This window comes from Centroberyx affinis, unplaced genomic scaffold (assembly GCF_046629955.1).
Source record: "Centroberyx affinis isolate AG114_WGS23_722 - 3 ecotype Tasmania unplaced genomic scaffold, CSIRO-AGI_Caff_v1 ptg001854l_1, whole genome shotgun sequence".
NCBI classification, from domain to species: Eukaryota; Metazoa; Chordata; class Actinopteri; order Beryciformes; family Berycidae; genus Centroberyx; species Centroberyx affinis.
This window is the reverse complement of record NW_027280233.1, coordinates 21,445-42,955: the sequence shown is the minus strand read 5'-3', so window position 1 is coordinate 42,955 and position 21,511 is coordinate 21,445. Positions and strand designations below refer to the sequence as shown.

At 43.3% G+C, this 21,511-nt stretch overlaps 1 protein-coding gene across 1 annotated transcript; it reads left to right on the top strand.

Annotated features, from left to right (window-relative positions):
- The first annotated feature begins 18,414 nt into the window (after positions 1–18,414).
- LOC139653010 (uncharacterized) lies at positions 18,415–20,929 on the top strand. Its single transcript, XM_071529953.1, has 10 exons — positions 18,415–18,565; positions 18,668–18,973; positions 19,114–19,167; positions 19,245–19,280; positions 19,434–19,550; positions 19,684–19,708; positions 19,826–19,866; positions 19,976–20,008; positions 20,120–20,232; positions 20,506–20,929. The coding sequence occupies exons 1-10, from the start codon at positions 18,517–18,519 to the stop codon at positions 20,653–20,655; spliced, it is 924 nt and encodes a 307-aa protein (XP_071386054.1). The 5' UTR covers positions 18,415–18,516; the 3' UTR covers positions 20,656–20,929.
- The last annotated feature ends 582 nt before the right edge of the window (positions 20,930–21,511 follow it).

The following is a 21,511-nucleotide window of genomic DNA, read 5'->3' as shown; positions in this document are numbered from 1 at the left end:
ACTTCAGTGTTTGGTTGATTATTATGCCAGATACTGTACAATATTCTATATATATTACACTCATTTGTGACATGAAATAATACACAGCACCAGATGACAAATGGCACACTGTATTTTGACAGCTGTCTCAAAGCAGCATATCACAAACCTGCAGGGCACAGGTACAGGGAACCAGACACGCAGTGCCATCCTGGGAGGCAGAGCTCACACTGAGTGGCGTGTGTAACAGCCACATATGTCCCAGGATCACAGGGCACAGGCTGAGTAGTTCCCTCTGGGCAGTAATAACCCTCAGGACAGGGTCCGCCTGTAGTGCCATCAGTAGGGGTGGAAGTGACAGCTCCCTCCACACAGTAGTATCTGCAAAAGAGACATGAGAGCATGAAAACTCTAAAATACGGATGACTGGTGTATCCAGTTGAGGCTAGAGGTAGTTCTGCAAAATAGCTGAAGCAAGGATAATAAGGTAGCTTGGAAAGGCAGGCAGTTTCCCTTGGTTTAAGTGTGCATGCATATTTGTATAGTTCATCAGGTCTGTACCCCCCACTGCAGCGTCCTGTAGGTGTAGTGAGGCCAGCAGAGTCACAGTAGAAACCCCCAAGACACGGTCTGCAGTCCTCCTGGCTACGCATGCCTGAGCTGTTTGACCAGCTTCCTTCAGGGCAAGCCACAGGGGCTGTGGTGCCTGCAGGCCAGACACAACACAAACTCACATTAAACTCAAGTAAACTTTCCACAGTGGAGTGTTAGACAGACTATTCAAGGTTAAAAGATGACTGGAACAATGCAGTAATTGGGTGTGGAGATAGAGCAGGCTATGGCAAAGGTCTATAAGTAAAAAAAGATTGGGGGACATTTTTTCCTTTACACAGTGCAAACAGAATTTATGTACAACTAAATAAATAAAGCAGCCTTATAAAGCACCCAGTGCTGCAGGCTGTGTTTAGTAACTCAGGGTGAATTTACCCTAGAGCAATGTTTTCAAAGCATGGGTCATGGCCCCAAAAGGGAGAACATGTCTCCAAATAATTCTTAAGAAAATGGTATCAAAAGTTACAAGCTAAATGTTGTCAGAATCTTCCCAAGGCCATAGAATGTAAAGTAGGATGAATAAAACATTGTAGGGAAGAAGGTTAATAGCCTCACACAGTATAAATTTGGTTACATTAGCCTATACAAAAGGCTGAATCAGTGTTCGGTTGCAAGAGCCATTATTTTGAAAATGTGAGCCCCATGAAAAAACTTTGAGATTCGGATTGGGGTGTGAGAGTCTGGGACCTGATAAATTCCAGGTGTCTACAGTACTGAAGCAGCTGCTGGTGGTTGATTGGTTATAGAGGGAGGGTAAGCCAGTAACCTGAGGGGCAGAATTGACCAGGCAGACACAGGGAGCCTGACAGTCCATCCAGTGGGCTGGGGGAGGATGCTCCCTCTCTGCACCAGTAACCAGCATGGCATGGCCCTATAGGAGGTGGAACATTACAACACATTATCAGCACACGCTGTACATACACAGACAGCCACACATATTCATGTGTGCAAGCCCACACGCTAACATAGACACATGCAAATCTTGCTGCCAACTTTACTTGTCACTCTGACTACCACTCCAAGATTTCAACTAGCAGCCATAATGAATAACATAATCAAATTGTGGAAGCTTCTTTGTTTTTACACTGAATAAGAAGGTTTTTAACTGAAGATTAGACCATACTGGGTGTTTGGGAATATGTGTGAATCCAAGTTTCATATTTTGAATATTCATTGCTAAGATTTCAGTGTAATCAACCAAACATTACACTGGATTTACTGGTATAACAGCTAATACAACTACAATGATAACAATAATAACAATAACGATAACAATAATAACAATAATAATAATAATCATCGTCATCATCATCATAGTAAATTATGTTATCAATTATAGCAGTATTGTTGTTGTTGTTGTTACAGAATTACAGAATGAGCCCCTATTTGGAGAAATAGGAGTGGAGAAGAGAAGAGAAGAGAAGAGAAGAGAAGAGAAGAGAAGAGAAGAGAAGAGAAGAGAAGAGAAGAGAAGAGAAGACAAGAGAAGAGAAGAGAAGAGAAGAGAAGGGAAGAGAAGCGGTGAGACCCAGTCTCACCTGCTGGCTCTGCCAGTCCCACAGTAGGACAGTACAGTCCAGGAGGACATGGCATGCAGCCAGCCAGGCTGTCTGTGCGTTCTCTGGGGTTGAAGGAGCCCATGGGGCAGGGGTGCTGGTTAGGCAGGGTGGTGCCAGCAGGGCAGTAATGTCCTTTAGGGCAGGGCCTCAGCACAGAGGCATTAGCCAGACCCAGTCTCAGATCACAGTAGTAACCTTGGAGGAAGAGAAATGGATATACTTCAGGGTATTTCTAACCTGTAAATAAAAACTGCCAGTATGGGAAACTACTGCAGTGATGTTGATGGAAAATAAAATAATATTAACTATGTATATCTGCCGAGTGCTTCTCTCAACAAAGTCTCAAAGTGCTGCATGATAAATGGAACACAACATGCATCTGAACGAACCATCAGCTTTAATAAGGGAGAGACTTGCTAGCTTGCTTAGGAAGTGTTTTCATTACAGCCTGCTCAGCGGAACAGAAATGGCACAAGACTAAATAACAGTTTTAAAAAAAGAAAAGAAGGGCTTGCTTCTGCTGAGATGGAAAAAACAGAAGACCGAAGATGTCTCCTACCTGCCTCACAGACAGTGCAGGTTGCCTGTTCCCCTCTGTCCTGGTAGGTTCCTGATGGGCACGGCTCCGGGGCCGCACTACCCTGAGGGCAGAAGTGGCCAAGAGGGCATGGCAGAGCTGAGGCCACAGTCTGACCAGGGGGGCACCAGTAGCCTATGTAGATGACAAGAGACACAGTGCAACAGAGCGACTTTGACACAGACTGTAACTTCACTGTCAAAACTTTGTTTCACAGCTAGAACAGGGTGAGGAGAATCTGTCAAACCTAACTATTCTTACTGAAAAGTAGACTTACAAATGTCTTTAAAGTTTTATAACATGGCGATGAATCATGCATGTGTGGGAGTACAACAGAAACAAAACAGCGTATGGACTGAACCTTGGCTGCAGGGTCCAGTGGGAGTCCTGAGGCCTGGTCTCTGGCAGTAGAAGCCTGCAGTACAGAGCTGACAGCCAGCCTCACTGCTGAGGCCCGGCACTGGGGAGAAGGTACCAACAGGACACAACTCCGGCTCCCCGGAGCCCTCAACTGTGGGACGAGAAATGGTTGGAGTAAGCATTCATTCATTCATTCATTCATTCATTCATTCATTGTCTTATTCCTATTTCGAGTCATGGGGGGCTGGAGCCTATCTCAGCATAAATTGGGCAGAAGACAGGGAGCATGATGTATAGGTATGGCCAATTATCCACGGGAATAAGAAAAATACACCACCAAAAATGCAACATACAACACTAACAGCTATTTTTTAACAGTGTTGAAGTGTTTTAGGGTGAAGGGGTGAAGATGTTTCTCTTAATTGCATTGTTTATGCCTAAATAGAAATATTAAATTTAAGCATTATGCAGTTATGGCACATGTATACTCTATCAAGTACTTTACTATATAACTATGGATATACTTTACAACCTTATTGGCAAGTTAGGGTCTATAACAATTGAGAGGCAGTAAAGCAAGTCTCACCACAGTAAGTCCCAGGGGGGCAGATACTTCCCGTCTCTCCATCTGTGGGTCTGGCCTGAGTGGATCCTTCTATACAGTAATACCCAGGGGAGCAGGGACCCATAGGCAGAGCCAGGCCTAGTGAACAACACAATAGTTAAGTTGTTATTTCCACAGCTCATGGAATGGATACGGTATACTTATCAAATTATACTACATGTTTCCCAGAGATAGTAAAATGATTAATTCCCCCGTCTCTAGAGCCATGTGTGTGGGTTTGAATTGCTCCAGAGTTTTCTCTCTTGTGTCTCCCCTACTCTGTCTATCTCTCAACTCCAGTGTCAGCATAAATAAAATAGATTATTTGACATGGATTTGTCACAACCTTTGCATATGACATGAGAGGTAGTGGTAGAGGCAAAATATGCAGTTGCCATACTGAACATAACACTTAGAAAGCATGCCATAGGTCAGTGTTTCTTAACCACGGTCCACGAAAGCCCAAGAGTATGCAGATTTTCATTCCAACCAAACACTACAGTACATCAGCTGTTTTTACCGATTAGCAAATCAAACAAATTCAACTAGAGAACTCTTGGGAAACACTGCTGTAGACCAGGCTCCAATATTGTGGAGTAGTATGTATAAACATGTCTTTGATAATCAGTGTCCAAATACCTGAGATGTTACAGAAGGTTCCGGCTGGGCAGGGCAGGGGCTCGGAGCTACCTGAGGGGCAGTAGAAGCCCTCCTGACAGCGCCCCCCTGTGGACGTGGCGGGACACAGGCAGTTGGCGTTTGTGTAGTTGTCCAGGTCAAAGGGCTGGGAGTTCCATGCTGCTGACACACAGAACCAACCTGAGAGGAACAAACAGAGGGAGAGACAGGGTGGGAGACAGAAGAGAGATCAAACTAACTGTCTGGAGGACAAGGTGGGCATGACATTGAGGAATTAGGCTGTCTGATTGTGTCTCAGGTGGAAAATAAACACAGACACAACTCTTATACAGAGTTAACTGATAGAAGTAAGTTACAGAAAACTACTACTGACCAGCCTTGCATTTTCCAGAGACTTTGGTCAGCCTCTCCTTCTCACAGTAGTGTCCAGGAGGGCAGGGCAGGCAGCTGTCCAGGCTCTGAGTCATGGGCTCTGGGTTGTAGTACCCACGGGGACAGGGGAACTGGGTGGCATGTCTGGTGCCTGCACATAAATTACAATAGAATGACAACAAGTGCCACATGTCACAAATGCAAAAATATATCTGCAAGTCTCTCTCTCTCTGTCTCTGTCTCTCTCTTTCACACACACGTATGAACACACACACACACATTGTTTACAATAGCAATTTATATATAAGTTAGTTAGTTAGTTAGAAACTTTATTGTCCACGATTTGGAAAATTGTCTTTGGCTTCACCACAATCAACATGGATTTACAAACAAGACAACTGTGAAAAAAAAACTTAAAGATATAGAAACATAAGAAGACATGAAAAACACAAAAAGAGTTTATAACATAATTATAAAATGCCATGCTAGGTTACAATGTGGAAACTTCTGGGGAAGTACAGATTACGGTGAGAAGTATCATGTGCAAATTTAGCTTGGGCGGGAGAGGCTAAGGGAGTAGCTCAGGAAGGTTAATTATGCATTTAATATTTTAATTGCGCCTGGCACAAACAATTTAATATAGACAGTTTTGGTGGTAACAGCGTCTTTATTGCTGTAATTTTCTACCTGTTTTTTTAAAAGCCAAGGGAAATAGTGTGTGGCAAGGCTGAGGCTGAGTGTTACTGTCTGGGAACTTCTCTAGAGACTATGCTGCATGTGCCATGTGTCAAGAGTTTTTCCAATAAATTCATGAGGAAACATAAAGACAAATGTTAGTGACTTGGCCTATTCTACCGTCAGGGCAGTAGAATCCAGGGGGGCAGGGGAACTTGGTGAAGTTGCCAGACTTTTCCGGACAGTAGTAGCCAGCCGGGCAGCGGGAACACATTGTCTGGCCTGTGAGGTTGGTATAGCTTCCAGCTGGGCAGGGCGCTGGGCTAGCACTGCCCCCAGGACAGTAATGAGCTGGTGGGCAAAGACCTCCTTCTGAGCCTGCAGAGGAAAAACCATTTAGATGCGGTAAATCAATGGGATTATGACTGTTAAACCGTTAATGTGATGAATCCTGTGATAAACCCTGATTAATTTGCTAATCATTCTACAAAACACCCTCACACATTCAGATTTCTTGCATTAATCAGCACCATTCTCTCTGGGCAGTACTGCTTATTCATAAGACGTTCTTTCCACATTAAATATTAGTTTGCCTTCAGCTATTTCATGAAAAGTATTTAATGAATAGAAACATCCACAAATATGAATTTATTGAGAGTATTGCAGATGGTAAAAGCAAGTTTACCCTGCGGAGTAAATGGAGTGCATGACTCTGATTATACTACAGATGAAAATCACTTCTCATAAAAAAAGACAAAGTCAGTATATTTTCCATTCTACCTGTGGCTGCTGTGTCTCCCCCTGGACAGTAGAAGCCCGCCTGACAGGGCCCAGATGGACGGGTCAGACCCACAGCGCCACAGAACTGACCCGCCGGACATGGACTGCAGCCTGAGGCCTCTGTTACATGAAGACTGCACACACACACACACACAGTTGCATGGTAAAAGAAAATGGTTCATTAGTTTTCAGAAGTGTGTGTATATATGCTATTTTGTCTCACCAACCTGTTAGAATAGGTTCCCAGCGGACAGGGCAGAGGGAGACTGGTACCCTGAGGACAGTACTTCCCCTGCGGACAGGCTCCTCCCACTCCTGTGCTGAAGTTGCCATCTGGTTTCCGAAAGTTTATACCTTGAGAAGTTACATCTATAAGTTAGCTTTAGTTGTTAAATCCAGTTTAGCAGCACATAGGCCTCCTCTTCAATGGCCTACAGGTCAGGTTACAGTGATAATGGGCATACAGCTGAGACGCTACACTAGTCCAGTTGTAAATGTCAGCAACTGTGACGGCATACAGTATATATACGGTTTATACCAGTATATACAGTACCTGCTATGCAGTAGTAACCAGGCTGACAGGGCCCAGTGGGTTCAAACAGACCCCAGTCCTCACAGTACAACCCTGTTGGTGCAAAATGAACAATGCAAAACATTGCAATAATAGAAAGGCAAGGGAAACAATGAAGTGTTAATTGCAGATATGAATGTGTAAAAAAACATACACAACATTGGTGAACATAAGACTATTCTCCACCAAATGTAATCAGAAATAAAAAAAATCATTAAAAACCCTTGATTACATTTAACTCAATCAGTTCAAACACACGTAGCACATTAAGGACACATAAACACATTAAGAACTGATTTGCCTGATTAAAGATTTGATTTTAGAGAGAACCGTGTGCCAACACTCTCACCTGCTGGACATATGAGGCACTGCTCCACTTGGCTGAGGCCAGCCTGAGGGCTGTAGGTACCAGGGGGGCAGGGCAGGATGCCCTCCACACCGCCTCCCAGACAGTAGTGTCCCGCTGGACAGAGCTGGACCCCTTCTCCTGACAGACAGTAGGTTCCTGGAGGGCAGTCTTCACACTCTGTTGCCCCTGAACACCACATGGGGTACACACATAGATCTCATATTTTAAATCCAAATGCATCATATGCCATGCTATTTCCATTAGAGATGACTAAAATGAATTATCCCATACCTGTAGTGTTAGAGTAAGTCCCATCAGGGCAGAGTACAGGAGCGGTTGAGCCCATGGGACAGTAGTGTCCGACTGGACATTTGTCCCCTGTCACACCATCTGATGGCATGGGGGATACTGCTCTCTCTGAACAGTAGTGCCCTGTAAATCAGTGGATTGATTGATAAACTGTAGCAGTAAATTTTAAATGTCATATGTTATAAAATGACATAAAATCATTTAAAGCCCCCATGAAATGAACTCCCATTACTTTTACTTCCTGGAAAACATTTACAGCTTAAATTCAAAGTCTACAATTCTATGTATAAAAATGATATTTTTATAAGAGGTTATTCTCCATTGAATGCTGGATGTGTTTACTGCACATCAGATCATCTGGAAAAAAACAACAACTTTTTTCCACTGTGCCAGGTAATTAGTTCCCATACCTGCATCACAGATCCCTGAAGGCTGGCTGAGACCTGTCTTGTTGCAGTAGCGTCCAGCAGGGCAGAGCCAGCAGGAGGACAGGTCATGGGCTCCCACAGTGTCACTCCAGGTTCCCACGGGACAGGGGTGCTGCTGGGGGAACCGGGTCCCTCGTGGACAGAAGTATCCTGCGGGACACACACCGCCAGAGGTCACAGCCACCTGGAGGGATGTTGTAAAAACCATCAGACAGTAGCAAAGTTCATCGTTTCGGTTTTCAAAGTTAAAGCCATGGGCAATTTGAGTTGGTGGCTGCCATTCATTTCCCACGCACTTCCATCGACTTTTCCAAAAAACACTTTGCCGCTTCACAAATGCAAACTTGAACCAAACATGTCTCTAAATGCATATCAAATGAAACAAAAAAACATTTTAAGCAATGAAATTTTGTAGGAAATGAATGCCTGCCACCAACTCAAGTTGTCCGCGGCTTTAACTTTGACAGCTGAGACGTTTAAGTGAAAAAATTGTATATTTCCACCGCTTCAATTGCCCTACATTTTACCTTGCCTGCACTCACGTCAACTGTCTCACATAACGTACTGACAAAGAAGGTGCCCACCTCACTTGAGTGAAGCCAAATTATAGGCATAAATCATCAACAAGCGCATACCAGTCAGAATATCAATAAACTGAAACCGTCATGAAAAAACATCTAGAAATCAGAATGTTTAGCATAAGAAGCATTTCTTTCAATGGCTAGAACATTGACCATTACACATACTTATAAAGTAAACGAAAAAATCTAATTTCCACTGGGTTTGAGTAATGTATCACCAAACCATTAGTCAATAACAGTACATTAATTTCAATACTTGTATGATATATCTCTGATCTCTAAGTCCCGATGAGCCTGGACAGGGGCCTTCTGGTCATTCTTCAATCTAGACCTAAGACTAAAGCAGACCCAGCCTTTGCCATCAGAGCACCCATCCTTTGAAATCCTCTCCCCCAAAGAGCTCAGGCTAGCAGAATTACTGTCGTCTTTGAAATCACTTCTTAAGACCTATTTCTACAGACGTTCTGTTATGTAATGATGCGTCTCTTTCAACTATTGTTTCTTTGTTTTTGCTGAAGTCTCTCTTCTTTTCTTGTGCAACCTTGTTTCTGTCTTTTGTTTGTCTTGGCTGTGAAGCACTTTGCAAACTTTGTTGTGGAAAGCTGCTATAGAAATGAACTTATCAGAGTTATCAGTAATTATGTCTCACCGGAGAGGCAGTGGAGGCTCCGGAGGTGCAGTAGTGTCCTGGGTCACAGAGGTCCTGAGGGCCAGAGAGTCCTGCCCTGCTGCAGAACCAGCCGGCCTCACACGGCCGACAGTGCTGCACATCGTCACAACCGGGCTGGTCGGAGTACGAACCCTAAATTACAACATTTTATAATGTCATCTACATGAATGTGAAAGAGGGCAAAAGAAAGTCATGAAGTCAAAAGTGCAGAAATAAGAAGTGCATGACTGACAAAGCAGACAGAGAAGAGAAGTAGAACTGACCGGAAAAAAAGGATGAGCAGCAGGACACACACACATACACACACGCACACACACACACACACACACACACACACAGATACTGACCGGAGGACAGGGGTGAGTAGCAGAGGAGCCTGGAGGACAGTAGTGCCCTGTGGGACAGAATGACGGCTGGGACAAGCCTGTCTGGTTACACAGTCTGCCTCCCTGACACTCCACACAGGACTGACCACCTCGACCCTGAGACAGCGAGAGGTCACTTAGTCTAGACTGCCGAGTCTGGACCAAAAACAGCATCCTTCTTCCCTTCATTTGAATTTTCATCCCTTTTTGCCCTTCTGCTTTATGTAGCATGATGGAGGACATTTGCAGACAGAAATAACCTTGAATATCACCTAATCTAATTTTAACAACACACTTGTCAGTAGAGAGTGCAGTACTGAATGCTCTGCCCTGTATGGATGAGCAGCCTACCGGTTGGAAAGTGCCAAGAGGACATGGTTCTGCCCTGGCTGCCCCTTCTGAGGTAAAATATCCCTCCTCTGCCTCATTCTGAACAGGCGAAGCAGAGCCGCCAGTGCAGTAGTAACCAGGAAGACAGGGACCTGAAGGGGAGGTGTTGTTGGAACCTAAGCAATAGAAACTGACACAGAGAGAAAAATATCGGCATAAGGAGTGGGGGCTTCCATTTTTTCCATTTAGCTGATACCAGAATAGTCGCACTGCTACAAAACTAAGAAAAGTAATCTACCACTCATTTTTTCCACACATAAATCATGCAGCAGAAAATAGAGTGAAACGGGCCAGTCAGTCTGAGTGACATTACCCTGGTGGACAGCTGACACACTGCTGCAGCCTGCTGAGGCCGGTGGTGTCGCTGAAGGTGCCTGGGGGGCAGGGGAGGGGAAAGGAAGAAGCTGGTGGACAGTAACTCCCTACTGGACACAATCCTCCAGTCGGCCCATCCACTGGAGTCTGGAAATGGTTGCACACATACACACACACACACACACACGTAAACACACAACGAAGTGTAGTGTGGTAAAGCAATGTCTTCCATAAAACAGTTTATAGTGATAGTTTCTTGAAAAATAGTTTTGCTGTTGTTGCTTTGTTGTTTTAAGACTTGATTTAACAGCAATCATATGATATCATCAATTACATTATCTAAGATAGCTGAAAGAAAATTGCATGGACTGGCATGATTCCAACATGTATTTCATTTAAAATGTAAAAACAAAATAGATTATACTTAGGAATAAATTTGAAATACATAAATAAATAATACATATTTAAATAGATGGATTTATTGGCCTAAATTCTTGGCATTTATTTATTGGCATAAATTAATAATTAAGACAGCATTTTCTTACTGCGGACTTGGCTCCCTCTCTACAGTAGAAGCGCTCTTCGCAGCTTCCTGATGGCTCAGTCAGTCCTACACCAGTGCAGTACTGGCCTCCGCCACAAGAGGAGCACTCAGACCCGTCACTGAGAGCCTGACGTGAACTGAAAGTACCTTCAGGACAAGGCTCAGGAGTAGAGCAGCCCTCTGGACAGTAAAAACCCTATAAAAGCAGAGAGAGACACTGAACTGAACTGAACTGAACTGAATTGAGACCGAGAGAGAGAGAGAGAGAGAGAGAGAGAGAGAGAGAGAGAGACTGTAATAATCTGACAAAAAAGGGACACGCTGTCATAAACTGAGATCTCAGATATTTATTGTCTAGCACTTTGAAAGGGAAGTTACGTTGTTTCATCCATGTGACAAAAACAGCTTTCAAAATGTTATTCCTACCTGAGGGCAGACTGTGGGCAGGTGTGTTCCTGGACTGTGGCAGTAATGCCTGGATGGACATAAAACACACACCTCTCCACTGTGACCATGTGTGTTGTTCCTGTACTGGCCGGCCTGACAGGGGAAGGTATATGGGTTGCCAGTTCCTAGGGGGCAATAGTGCCCATCAGGGCACGTCCCTGTCTGAAACCATGCAACAAACAATATAAACAAGTCATACACTTTGGAAACATCACAATACAACTCTATTCAACAAAAGACATACTCAGTCAATAAGCAAGAAAATATGAATATTTTTTTATGCTCAATCTTTGACTGTATGATAATTTGTTCACTATGTTGAATAATAAGGCTGGTAGAAATAATGTGATGAGGTGCCCCTTTACATAAACATACTACACTATATTTGTGTATTGCTCATCTCTTACATAACATTATATGTCCTCCTTACAGGCTCAGTAATTGGCTGCTCCTGAGGCTGCTGGGAGTAACAGTAGTTCCCCTCAGGACACCAGACACACTCAGTGACGTCACGCAGACCAGGAAATCCACTGTAGGTCCCATTGGGGCAAGGAATGGGGTTGGGATCCTATAAGGACAGTAACATTGGCATGTACTCTACTAAGAGCTTACAGAGGCCATGATGGACCAGAAGTGCTTTGGACATTTGAAAAACAAACCACATTTAATAAAAAAAAAGTCCTCCACTGTATATATCAGTCTGTAACTCACAATGCCTCCTCCTGGGCAGTAGAAGCCTCGGGGACAGAGGGTGGCTGAGCGCTGGGGGTCTCTGGCCAAACCCTGAGAGCAGAGGAAGCCTGGGGGGCACACCATGACGCTCAACATGGCCTCCTCACTGGTGGTCTCATTACTGCAGTAGTGGCCCTGCAAGCATGGAGAACACTCCACAGAACCCTCATCCTACACAGAGGAGGAAGAAGACAGAGACAGGAGAAGAAAAAGAAAAGATATATTCATCCAGTATGGGGGAGGGACACAGCAAAACACAGACTGAAAACACAGGGGAGGAGAGGATAACATTTGGAAGACGACAGAATAACACTGATATCACTCTGGTAATGGGAGCAAAAATATGAAATATAATATACTGTATATAATTTCACCATGACTTCAACTGCTCTTCTGGCTGACATTTACATATGTACATACATGGTGAGCAATGTAAGATGATATCACTGTGGGCGGAAAATGCTGACCTAAAATTAGGCCAATAGGAATGGCTTATGGTAGGACAAGACTAAAACATCAGCTCTGGTTTCCACTGGCTGTGTCAGTTGACCAGTCACAGTGGACTTTGTTATGGATGGGGCCTTACAGAGTAGCTGCCAGCCCCACACACTCTGGGGCTGACAGTGGCTGACTGGGGACAAAAATAGCCAGCAGGGCAAGCAGAGCAGTCCTCCAGCCTCTGACCTCCTTTCAGACGGCGAAATGTAGAGCTGGAGAAAGACAGGACGAAGTGGAAATAGTAAATCATACTCATCACACCAGCTTAATCTATCATTTTACCCCACATGGCAAATGTCCTCTTTCTCATCATAATCCTCTTCATGATCATTCTCACATTGTCCTCCCCCACCCCCTCTTTCTCTTACTCCACACGCAATTCCTGCTTACGGTGGGCAGTGCGAAGGTTTGGAGGTGCCCTCTTGACAGTAGGAGCCTTCAGGACAGACCAGGCAGTCTTCTCTGTGCCCGTTGCCCATTCTGGTGCTGTAGGTACTTGCAGGGCAGGGAAACTGGGAGCCATACATGGTCCCTGGTGATGTAACAGGAACAAGGTTATATCCACAAGAATGACTCCTGATCACAACTCTGGAAGAGAAAATCTAATTTAAAGGTTTCATTTTATGCCCAAAGGCATATCTAATCTACAACAGTTTACAAAGAAAAGAGACAACAACTTTAAATTACTTAAGAGGTCATTCTGTTTTCTAGATCTTTTGAAGTGATAAACCAACTTTATTTATGTACTCTAGATACTATCTATACGTTCTCTTATGTCACCCTGATGTGTACCTTCAGGACAGTAGTGTCCGGAGCTGCATCGCCCTGTTGGAGCTCCAGACCCTGCCAGACAGTACCAGCCCTGTGGACACGGCCGACATTCACTTTCAGCATCCAAGCCACTGCGTCCGCTCCATGTCCCCACAGGACACTTGTACTGGGTGGGGAACATAGTCCCAGGGGGACAATAGTGCCCCGCAAAGCAGGAGAGAGGCGGTCTCTGGATACCACCTGTGCCTGGTTAGAGCAGTAATAATACATACCGGTAGTTAAAGATGAGGAAACTTGAGGACAAAGTGCAAACCATAGGTTCCTTAGCTTTATTTACATGTTCTCTGTAGATATAAAATGTATAGGCAGCAGGAAACATAAAATATTTTTTTATTAATTTATTTTTTATTTATTTCTATTTTAATTTATTTTTTTTTTTATAAAGATTTAAGCAGAATACTGTTATTAAAATATATTTCTCTTGACTGAATTAAGCAATAGCTGTTTGTAATTTGAGCTCTAGAAAACATTTTGATTTCTGCCCATTTCTGCCTTCAGGACAAATAAATTACAAAAATCTAATTGTGTTTCTGAAAGATAAGTATTGAAGTATTGAGTATGGGTACGAGTGGCACCTCGCAGGCAGGCATATCGCGCTGGGCACCGGTGACACTGCGAGCGGTCAGTGAGGTCAGTGCGATTGCTCAGTGTCCCCGGTGGGCAAGCATTGGTCATGGCGTTGGGTTTGGAGGAACCAGGGGGACACACAAACCTATCAGGATTCAGGCAAGCAGATCAAGATAGGAGGAAACATACTGAGGTGAGCCAAAGTAAACAGAAATAAGCTGGTCCAAGCTGCAACAACAGGGTTACACAAATCCCTCGGTACGACAGTATTATTTACAAAGCCTCAGTACTAGTGCAAATCCGGTATACAGTGTCGAGAAAACATATTGACTGTTGCATCCTTGACAGAAAACTTTCTTCTAGCGTCTGAGGAAGTTGTTTACCCTTGCATGCAGTCCACGTCCGGCGCCCGCAGAGCTACCTGGGTGCAGGCTTTCCCTGGATAGCACTCCCTACAGTCAGCCAGCTCATCCTGACCCTCCAGGGGGTTGAAGGTCCCTGGTGGGCAGGGCATGGGGTCACTGGTGCCCTCGGGACAGAAAAAACCGGCTGGGCATTTGAGACAGTCCTTCACACCTGGAGGAAACAATTCCAAGCATATTGTTGTTTGTTATGTCAGGATTAATGTAGGTCTAGATTAAACTGTACTCTCTATCAGTTCCCACTGTTCATTGTAATTAATCTAGAGTTTTCTTCATTTGAAAAGAGAAAGGGAAATTATAATACAGATAAATGTAACGCTGTGGTGTATAAACTCCTTACTTATTGCCCCTTGATGAGGGGTGAAGGTGCCTCGAGGGCATATCACCTCCTCCAAGGTGCCAGCAGGGCAGTATCTCCCCCGAGCACAGGGCAAGCCAGGGCCTGCTGTGCCTGTCTCACACACACACACACACACACACACACACACACACACACACACACACACACACACACACACACACACGCAACCACAAAAACATGTAGCGCATACACACACAGGGGTAGAAGTGGCACAGTGTGTCATGCTGTAAGATTCTATCACCAAAATAGATCATGTTCTGTGTGTGTGTGTGGTTTCCTTTGGGCTTCTTTCCTCTTTCTTTTGAGAATGGCTGTAGTTAGTTACTGCAATACATTTTTTTTACCATTTCAGTATTTGTTGTTCCATTGAACGCAGTGTGTTAATGCTAAGACTTACCTGCAGGACAGAAGCGTCCTTCCCTACATCTCTTGCAGGCTGCCCTACTTGTCTGCCCCAGTTGTTCCCCCGCTGTGCCAGCGGGGCAAGGTGACCCATGGGGGGTGGCGGTGCCCTCTTCACAGTAGTAGCCCTGTGGGCACATGAACTGGGAGGTGGGTCGCCGTGAGCTACCTTCCAGACAGTAAAACCCTGGGGAGAAGTATTTATGGAGGAAGGTCATAAGAGCAATTTTTATGATGCCTACAGAAATAAAAAAAATAAATACCAGTGTTTTTACAGGATATCATATGGTAAGGACATACAAACATAATTAGCATGCATAACATAGGCCTATTACACTTAAGAAACTGTAAGACACTTTGCATGTCGACCAGATTAGTCCATAGGCATTCATATCTGACATGATTTTCGGCACTTAACATATTGTGTTGTGCTGAATGAAACTCTGGTCAATGAATGAAAATAATTTGATAGAATGTGAAGTTTTGGAACGATCAACACTCTACCTGCAGGACAGATTGGACAGTCTCTCAGCCTCTGCAAACCTTCTTTAGGGCCATATGTCCCTGCAGGACATGGTACAGCGACACCTCCCACACAGTAATGGCCTGGAGGGAACAAAATATATTAATACGTAGGAGGTTTCCTGTAGTTGTATCATATTTTACAGGAGCCACAGAAGGGAAACTGGTATACAGTATGCGGAGATAAACACTGACCTACAGGACAGACCAGACAGGCTAACTCTTCACCGGTGTCTTTGTATGTTCCTGGGCGACAGGTGATGGGCTGACTGGACCTGTGCGCTGGTTGGCTCCCTGGTTGGCTCCAGCGGGGGGCCACAGCTCCCCCACACAGTGAGGAGGTGTCGTTACAGTTACGGCAGTGAGTCTGGCCAGGCATGGAGGACTGACCAGGAGGACAGGGGAGCGGCTGCAACATCCCACTCTCTGGACAATAAGTTCCTATGGCAGGCAGTAGACTCTCTCTTACTCATTATTCCAACCCACATCATTCTGAGTGTATTTATGATAATCTTCAATCCCAAAGAAGCTGATTTATTTCAAATCTGCTCCTACATCAAACAGATCTCATTGAATTGGTATTTTAACAGTATTTTATTACTGTGCTACCTGCTGGACACTGGAGACACTGGATAGTACACAGAGTGGAATAGAAGCCTGGGGGACAGTCATTACACACAGTCTGGTCCAAGTTAGGCTCCTTGCCAGGCCCACACTACATGGCACAATGTATATAATAAATATTTAGATTAATTGTTATTTCTTTAAGCACACATTACCTATAATTTATAATGACAAGTTAGAGGTCTTTGTTTCTCTGGTATGACAATTAGTGGAGGTTGGACTTGGAATCCGAGTTGACAAACGCTGCCACCACCTTATTACCTTGTGAGGGAATCCAGAGGTGCAGACAGAGTCTAGGGGGCAGGACAGACACTGGGGGACCCCCTCAGGAGAATGTAGTCCTGGGGGGCACAGAGAGAGGGTCCCGCTGAGGGGATCACAGGAGAAACCAGCAGGACACAGACGACAGTCCACTCTGTCTTCTGCACTGATCAGACCTGGAAAACAGGACTGCAACATACAGGGATGGATGAGTAATGACAGTAAACATAATGATTACTAGAATAGAATAGAATAGAATAGAATAGAATAGAATAGAATAGAATAGCTTTATTGTCCACTGCAGTGGAAATTTGCCTTTGGCTTCACAGGTTGGTTAAAAATGTGAAATAAAATAAAATAAATAAAAATACAATACAACACACAAAAACAATATACATAGCCAACAATATCAAAACATAAGAGCAACTACCTGTCATACAGCAGTGACTACAATACAGTACAACAGCAAAATAATTTACATTATCTCATAATTCAATATTTTGTTAAGTGGTAGAGCAAGACCATATGAAGTCAAAACATGATGAAGAAGGTATTTTTCACAGCGGTCCATTACCTTGCAGTCTCTGATACTGCCTTTCCCTGTGTAGAGGTTGAATGTTCCTGTTGGACATCTATGAGGTGCCGATACATTGCCAGGACAACTATAAAATGGAAATATATTTGTTTAAATTTCTTATTACAGGTGAGTGAACACATTTCATCTTTTGAGTATCTACTCATTTCACTTGAGCAAAAATGCTAAATTTAAATTCTCACCTATCTTTCTGACTGTAGTAAAGCTATACAGGTCAATAATGTCAAATGATAGTTTTGGACTTACAAATGACCAGAGGGACACTCCAAACAAAGCTGGTGGGAGAAGTACGTTCCCTCTGGACACTGACCAAGGTCATCGTCTTCACTGAGGGGGAGGTCTGCACTCCCTTCAAATGATTCTTACATACATAAATAAATGTCAGGCAGAATGTAAAAATCTATCATGAATCAATATCTTTGACTGTAATATGTTGTCACGGAGGATTTAGTTTTTGGTTTCTTTTTAAATTACAAATTGTTTTCCTTCCATGATTCTTATGTAATTATAAAAATCTACATTACTTGAACTAGGTAACTGCCCTTACCTGCTGTGAGGGCAGATTGTGTCAGCAGCAGACAAATCCATGAGGCTGAAAAACAGAACAGATGTATTACTTTCCATGAGCACATTATTACAGAATTTCTAACCAACTCCACATTGATCTAGTTGTTTGTATATTTTCATGTGTTCAGTCTGAGCCTGTGAGATTGTTTGGTGCGAGGGATGAAAGTGAGAGGCCCTCAGTCACTGAAAGTGAAACATGAGCATGAAATCTGATTCTCAGGTGACTGCTCCAGCTGATAATGGCACGCAATGGAGTTCTCCTGTAAGTGTACCTTGCACTTTCATAATGCATGAGCATGTGCTAAAGCTAACCTAGATATTCTCTCTGTTGATGGATCAGTTTAATTATTTATGTTACCTGTGTAATTCATTTTGAGGTTAGAAAGAGAAAAAAAATAATGGAATAGAGACCAAACACCAAATGGCTTTGCAGAATAAAACAAATTGAACCTGAGGCGAATGTTGAATGCTTTATCACACAAGACATTTTTTTCTTCAAAGATTGTGCATAGCGAAAGATAAATTATTCTACTGTGGTGGCAAATGAATGTAGTATGCTTCCTGTGTTTCTCTCCTCCAGCAGTGGGTGAGGTGCATGGGTGCATCTGCACCTATGCACGTGCAAACTGCACTACCATCTATCTCTTTGTATCAAGCCAGGTGCAAATGCATTCTTTGCAGTACAAAGCATAAGTAGAATTCAATTATTTTGGAAAAATAAGTTGGTGTATCATTTTGTATTCAAGAAATGTTTTTTTCTTCACATTTCCAACAGACCTTTCCTTTGCAAGAAATCAGGTGCAATGTATGGAAAGTTATGAACTCTTCTTTACCCAAGACTGCATCCTGTTGAACACCACTTCCTGTAACCCCAACCAAGCCTGGATACATAATATGTTGGTATTTCAGTATCTATCAGTGCAGGTGCAAGAGGAACCAAAACACATTAGCAAAAGATATATGACTGCATGATTTAAAGAGCAGGAATCAGAAAAACTGTGAGCAACGATGATACTCTCAATCCACTTTACACTACTCCTTCTTTGGGTGACCCAAGGTAAAGTATACATACTCTTGTCTATATGGACTTTAGCAATAGAGTCTTGACATGCACATGTATTATATTCTGTAAAGTAAGCATGAATTCCTCTCATTGCAGATTCGGTGACCTGTGTGGATACGGAGAGGCCCTTTGACATCTTAACTGTAGCATTAGGGGATTCTCTCACATTAAACTGCACCTACAATTGCTCCACTGGATTTGTCCGTGGCTGTTGGAGCAAATCGTCAGACAACTCCGGCTGTCTCGGCAGCATCACCCTAAGCAGCCTTTGCACAGTGTCTTTTCATCTATCAAATGTGTCCATGGAAGATCTGAAGTACAACTACTCTTGCTACACAGAAGATAGAGATCACCCACAACTCATGCAAAAAACAGAGCGTATTGTGTCGCTATATTTTCAAGGTAGAGAGACATTATGACATGAAACCTATTGTATGCTTTATCTCTTATCTCTGACAATTCCTGAAGATGGAAGTAAAAATGATGATACACAGTCAGAAGTAGATCTGATGAGTTAATCTGTATGAGAACTGTTTTTCCAGATCAACCAAGTGGCCCAGACCGGACAGTTGCCCCTAAGACTGAAACTGCAATTGGTGAGTATTAACACAAGTCCTATGTACAAAACACAATGTATACAAATGTCTGACCTATTGCGTTCTACATTTCTCAGTATCTCATCCTGCTCAACCAGAAGATCCAGGAGAAGGTGAGATGACACTTAAGAAAAGTTCAGAAAATGAAATTACTATTATGTAGACAATGTATGAATATGTACAGTATATATACAGTAGCAGATTGAAAGCTATAGTTAGAGTTAACCTTTCAATCAATGTTAACGCTGTTATTGCCGTGGTAACAGGGGATATTACTGGAATCAAGGTGTTGGCAACAGTTACTGTAGCTGTGGCCATGGTGCTCGCAGCATTGGCCGTTTACCTATGTATGAACCGGAAAAGACAGAACTGGAATGGTAAAGGTGATTACACAGTATATTATAACATGTAAACACACACTTATAAAGTCAATTCCAATTTCAGAATAAGAAAATAGAGACAATATAGTCTGTGTATCATCATGTAATGATCATAATCATGCCATGTGCATTTCAGGGGAGTCTTTTGTTTCCATCTCAGGGTGAGTGAAAAAATATGAATGAATCCTTGCGGAAATCAGTATTCAAACACCTGCAAATATCTATGTGTTTATGTAAAATTCTTAATTGGATAATTTCTTCATCCATCACCCTTTCAGGTCACCAGTAACCTCTCATGCTGTCTACTCACCAGCTAAGGGTAAATATTTTACAGTGCCAAAATGATTTTGTAAGCAATGCAATGAATTTAGACTCCAAATATGTCATGTCATGCCATTCATACGCTTGATATTCCCCACGGTCATTAGGTGAAAGAGTGATAGTGAGGATTCCCACACCAGGTAAGATAGTCTTCACTGGATAAACAGTGTCACCACACGTATTTATTTAGTGAGTATCACTGACTGACTCTACAAAGCCTGATGATCACATCCTTTACTCCTGTGACCCAGATAACCAGAGTGACACTGAGGTTCCATACGCTGACATCATGATCACTGTCCGAGGTGCCAGCACACCAGAGCTCACCCAGATCTGCTACTTGACTCCCGGAGAACAAAGAGAGGTGAGAGACGAGGCTGTAAATTCACCACGGCTCATTTATCCGTTTATCACTTTCATCTTATTGAGTCCCAAGATGAAAGGGCAGCCTATTCTCCTCTGTTCCATGAGAAAATCCTCACAGCGAGTCATGCTTTAGATCCGGCTCTCCACACACAAATGCCAGATGTCTGTTACAGTTTAGTTAGGCTATCAGTTGGTTGCAGCCTCAAGGACTAAGCAAGTACATGGCTATACTCTACCTTCTGTATGACACTTTCTCCTGTTCCCCCTCCAGCGGTGGAGAGATGAATCAAGCCTCAGCTCTGCTCCAAGGTCTCACCTGCAGGCCTCACGTTCAGCTGACCGGCTGCATGTCCACCAGCCCAGAGAGGTCAGCCGCAAGATGAGCACCAACTCAGAGTATGCAGTCATCACATATGCCTAACTGATGGTACTGGAAGGGGAGAGAGAGAAGATTGTAACTGTATAGGTGTTATAGTTTTGCTATTACATGGTTTGTGTCTTTAAAAACGCTGTGTTGTGTAATGTTTGACGTTCTTATAACGTCTTGAACCTTTTTTTCTTCTTCTTGACTTTGCCAAATAAAGAGTTATTTCCAGGTGTGAGTTTTTCCTTCCGCCTTTTTGCGCATGAGCCTTGTCAGCGTCCGTAGTTAGACCCGTTGCATAGAAACAAGTGTATCAACAAAACTCTCATGTTGCTGATGAGAGACTGCTTTTGTAAAAACAAATAAAAAGTAAAGGTACGTACGTACGAAATGCAAGTTGTTTCGTGTGGTAGACTGTAGCTCAGTTTGGAATTAACGTTATGCCATTTTAATCATGATAAATATTTGAATATAACCCGTCGCATTACAACTACATTGTGCTTTTAGAATTGAAGTGTTTGCTAAATTCGTTAAGTGTTTTAACTAGTCTCCAATGTTAGCTAGCTAGCAAACACTTATAACGCACTTCCAAGACGCTGCACATTAATTAAGAATAAAGTAAATTTAAAAAATCAAGAATTATCTTTGCCAGATCACTATCACCGCAGCAATTACCGCCGATTCACCCAGTCTAACCAGGGCAAGATGTCAGTGCCTTTCTCCAACACTCACCTGCGGGTCCCGTGTGGATTTGGCTCCATCCTGGAGGGGCTGGCCAGAGAAGTCCTGAGAGACCAGCCTGAAAACATCCCTATCTATGCTGCACTGTACTTTAATGTCCTTCTCAAACAGAGAGAAGGTAATTTAAACGTGTGTGGTGCACCAGTAATTGAGTCACTGCATTAAGGATTTA

Excerpts from the sequence above, each read along its gene's own strand:
- LOC139653010 (XM_071529953.1), top strand. The coding sequence starts at position 18,517 with ATGATACTCTCAATCCACTTTACACTACTCCTTCTTTGGGTGACCCAA. Across the intron at positions 18,974-19,113 it reads TGTGTCGCTATATTTTCAAG|ATCAACCAAGTGGCCCAGAC; the intron begins GTAGAGAGACAT and ends CTGTTTTTCCAG. Across the intron at positions 20,009-20,119 it reads AGTGAGGATTCCCACACCAG|ATAACCAGAGTGACACTGAG; the intron begins GTAAGATAGTCT and ends CCTGTGACCCAG.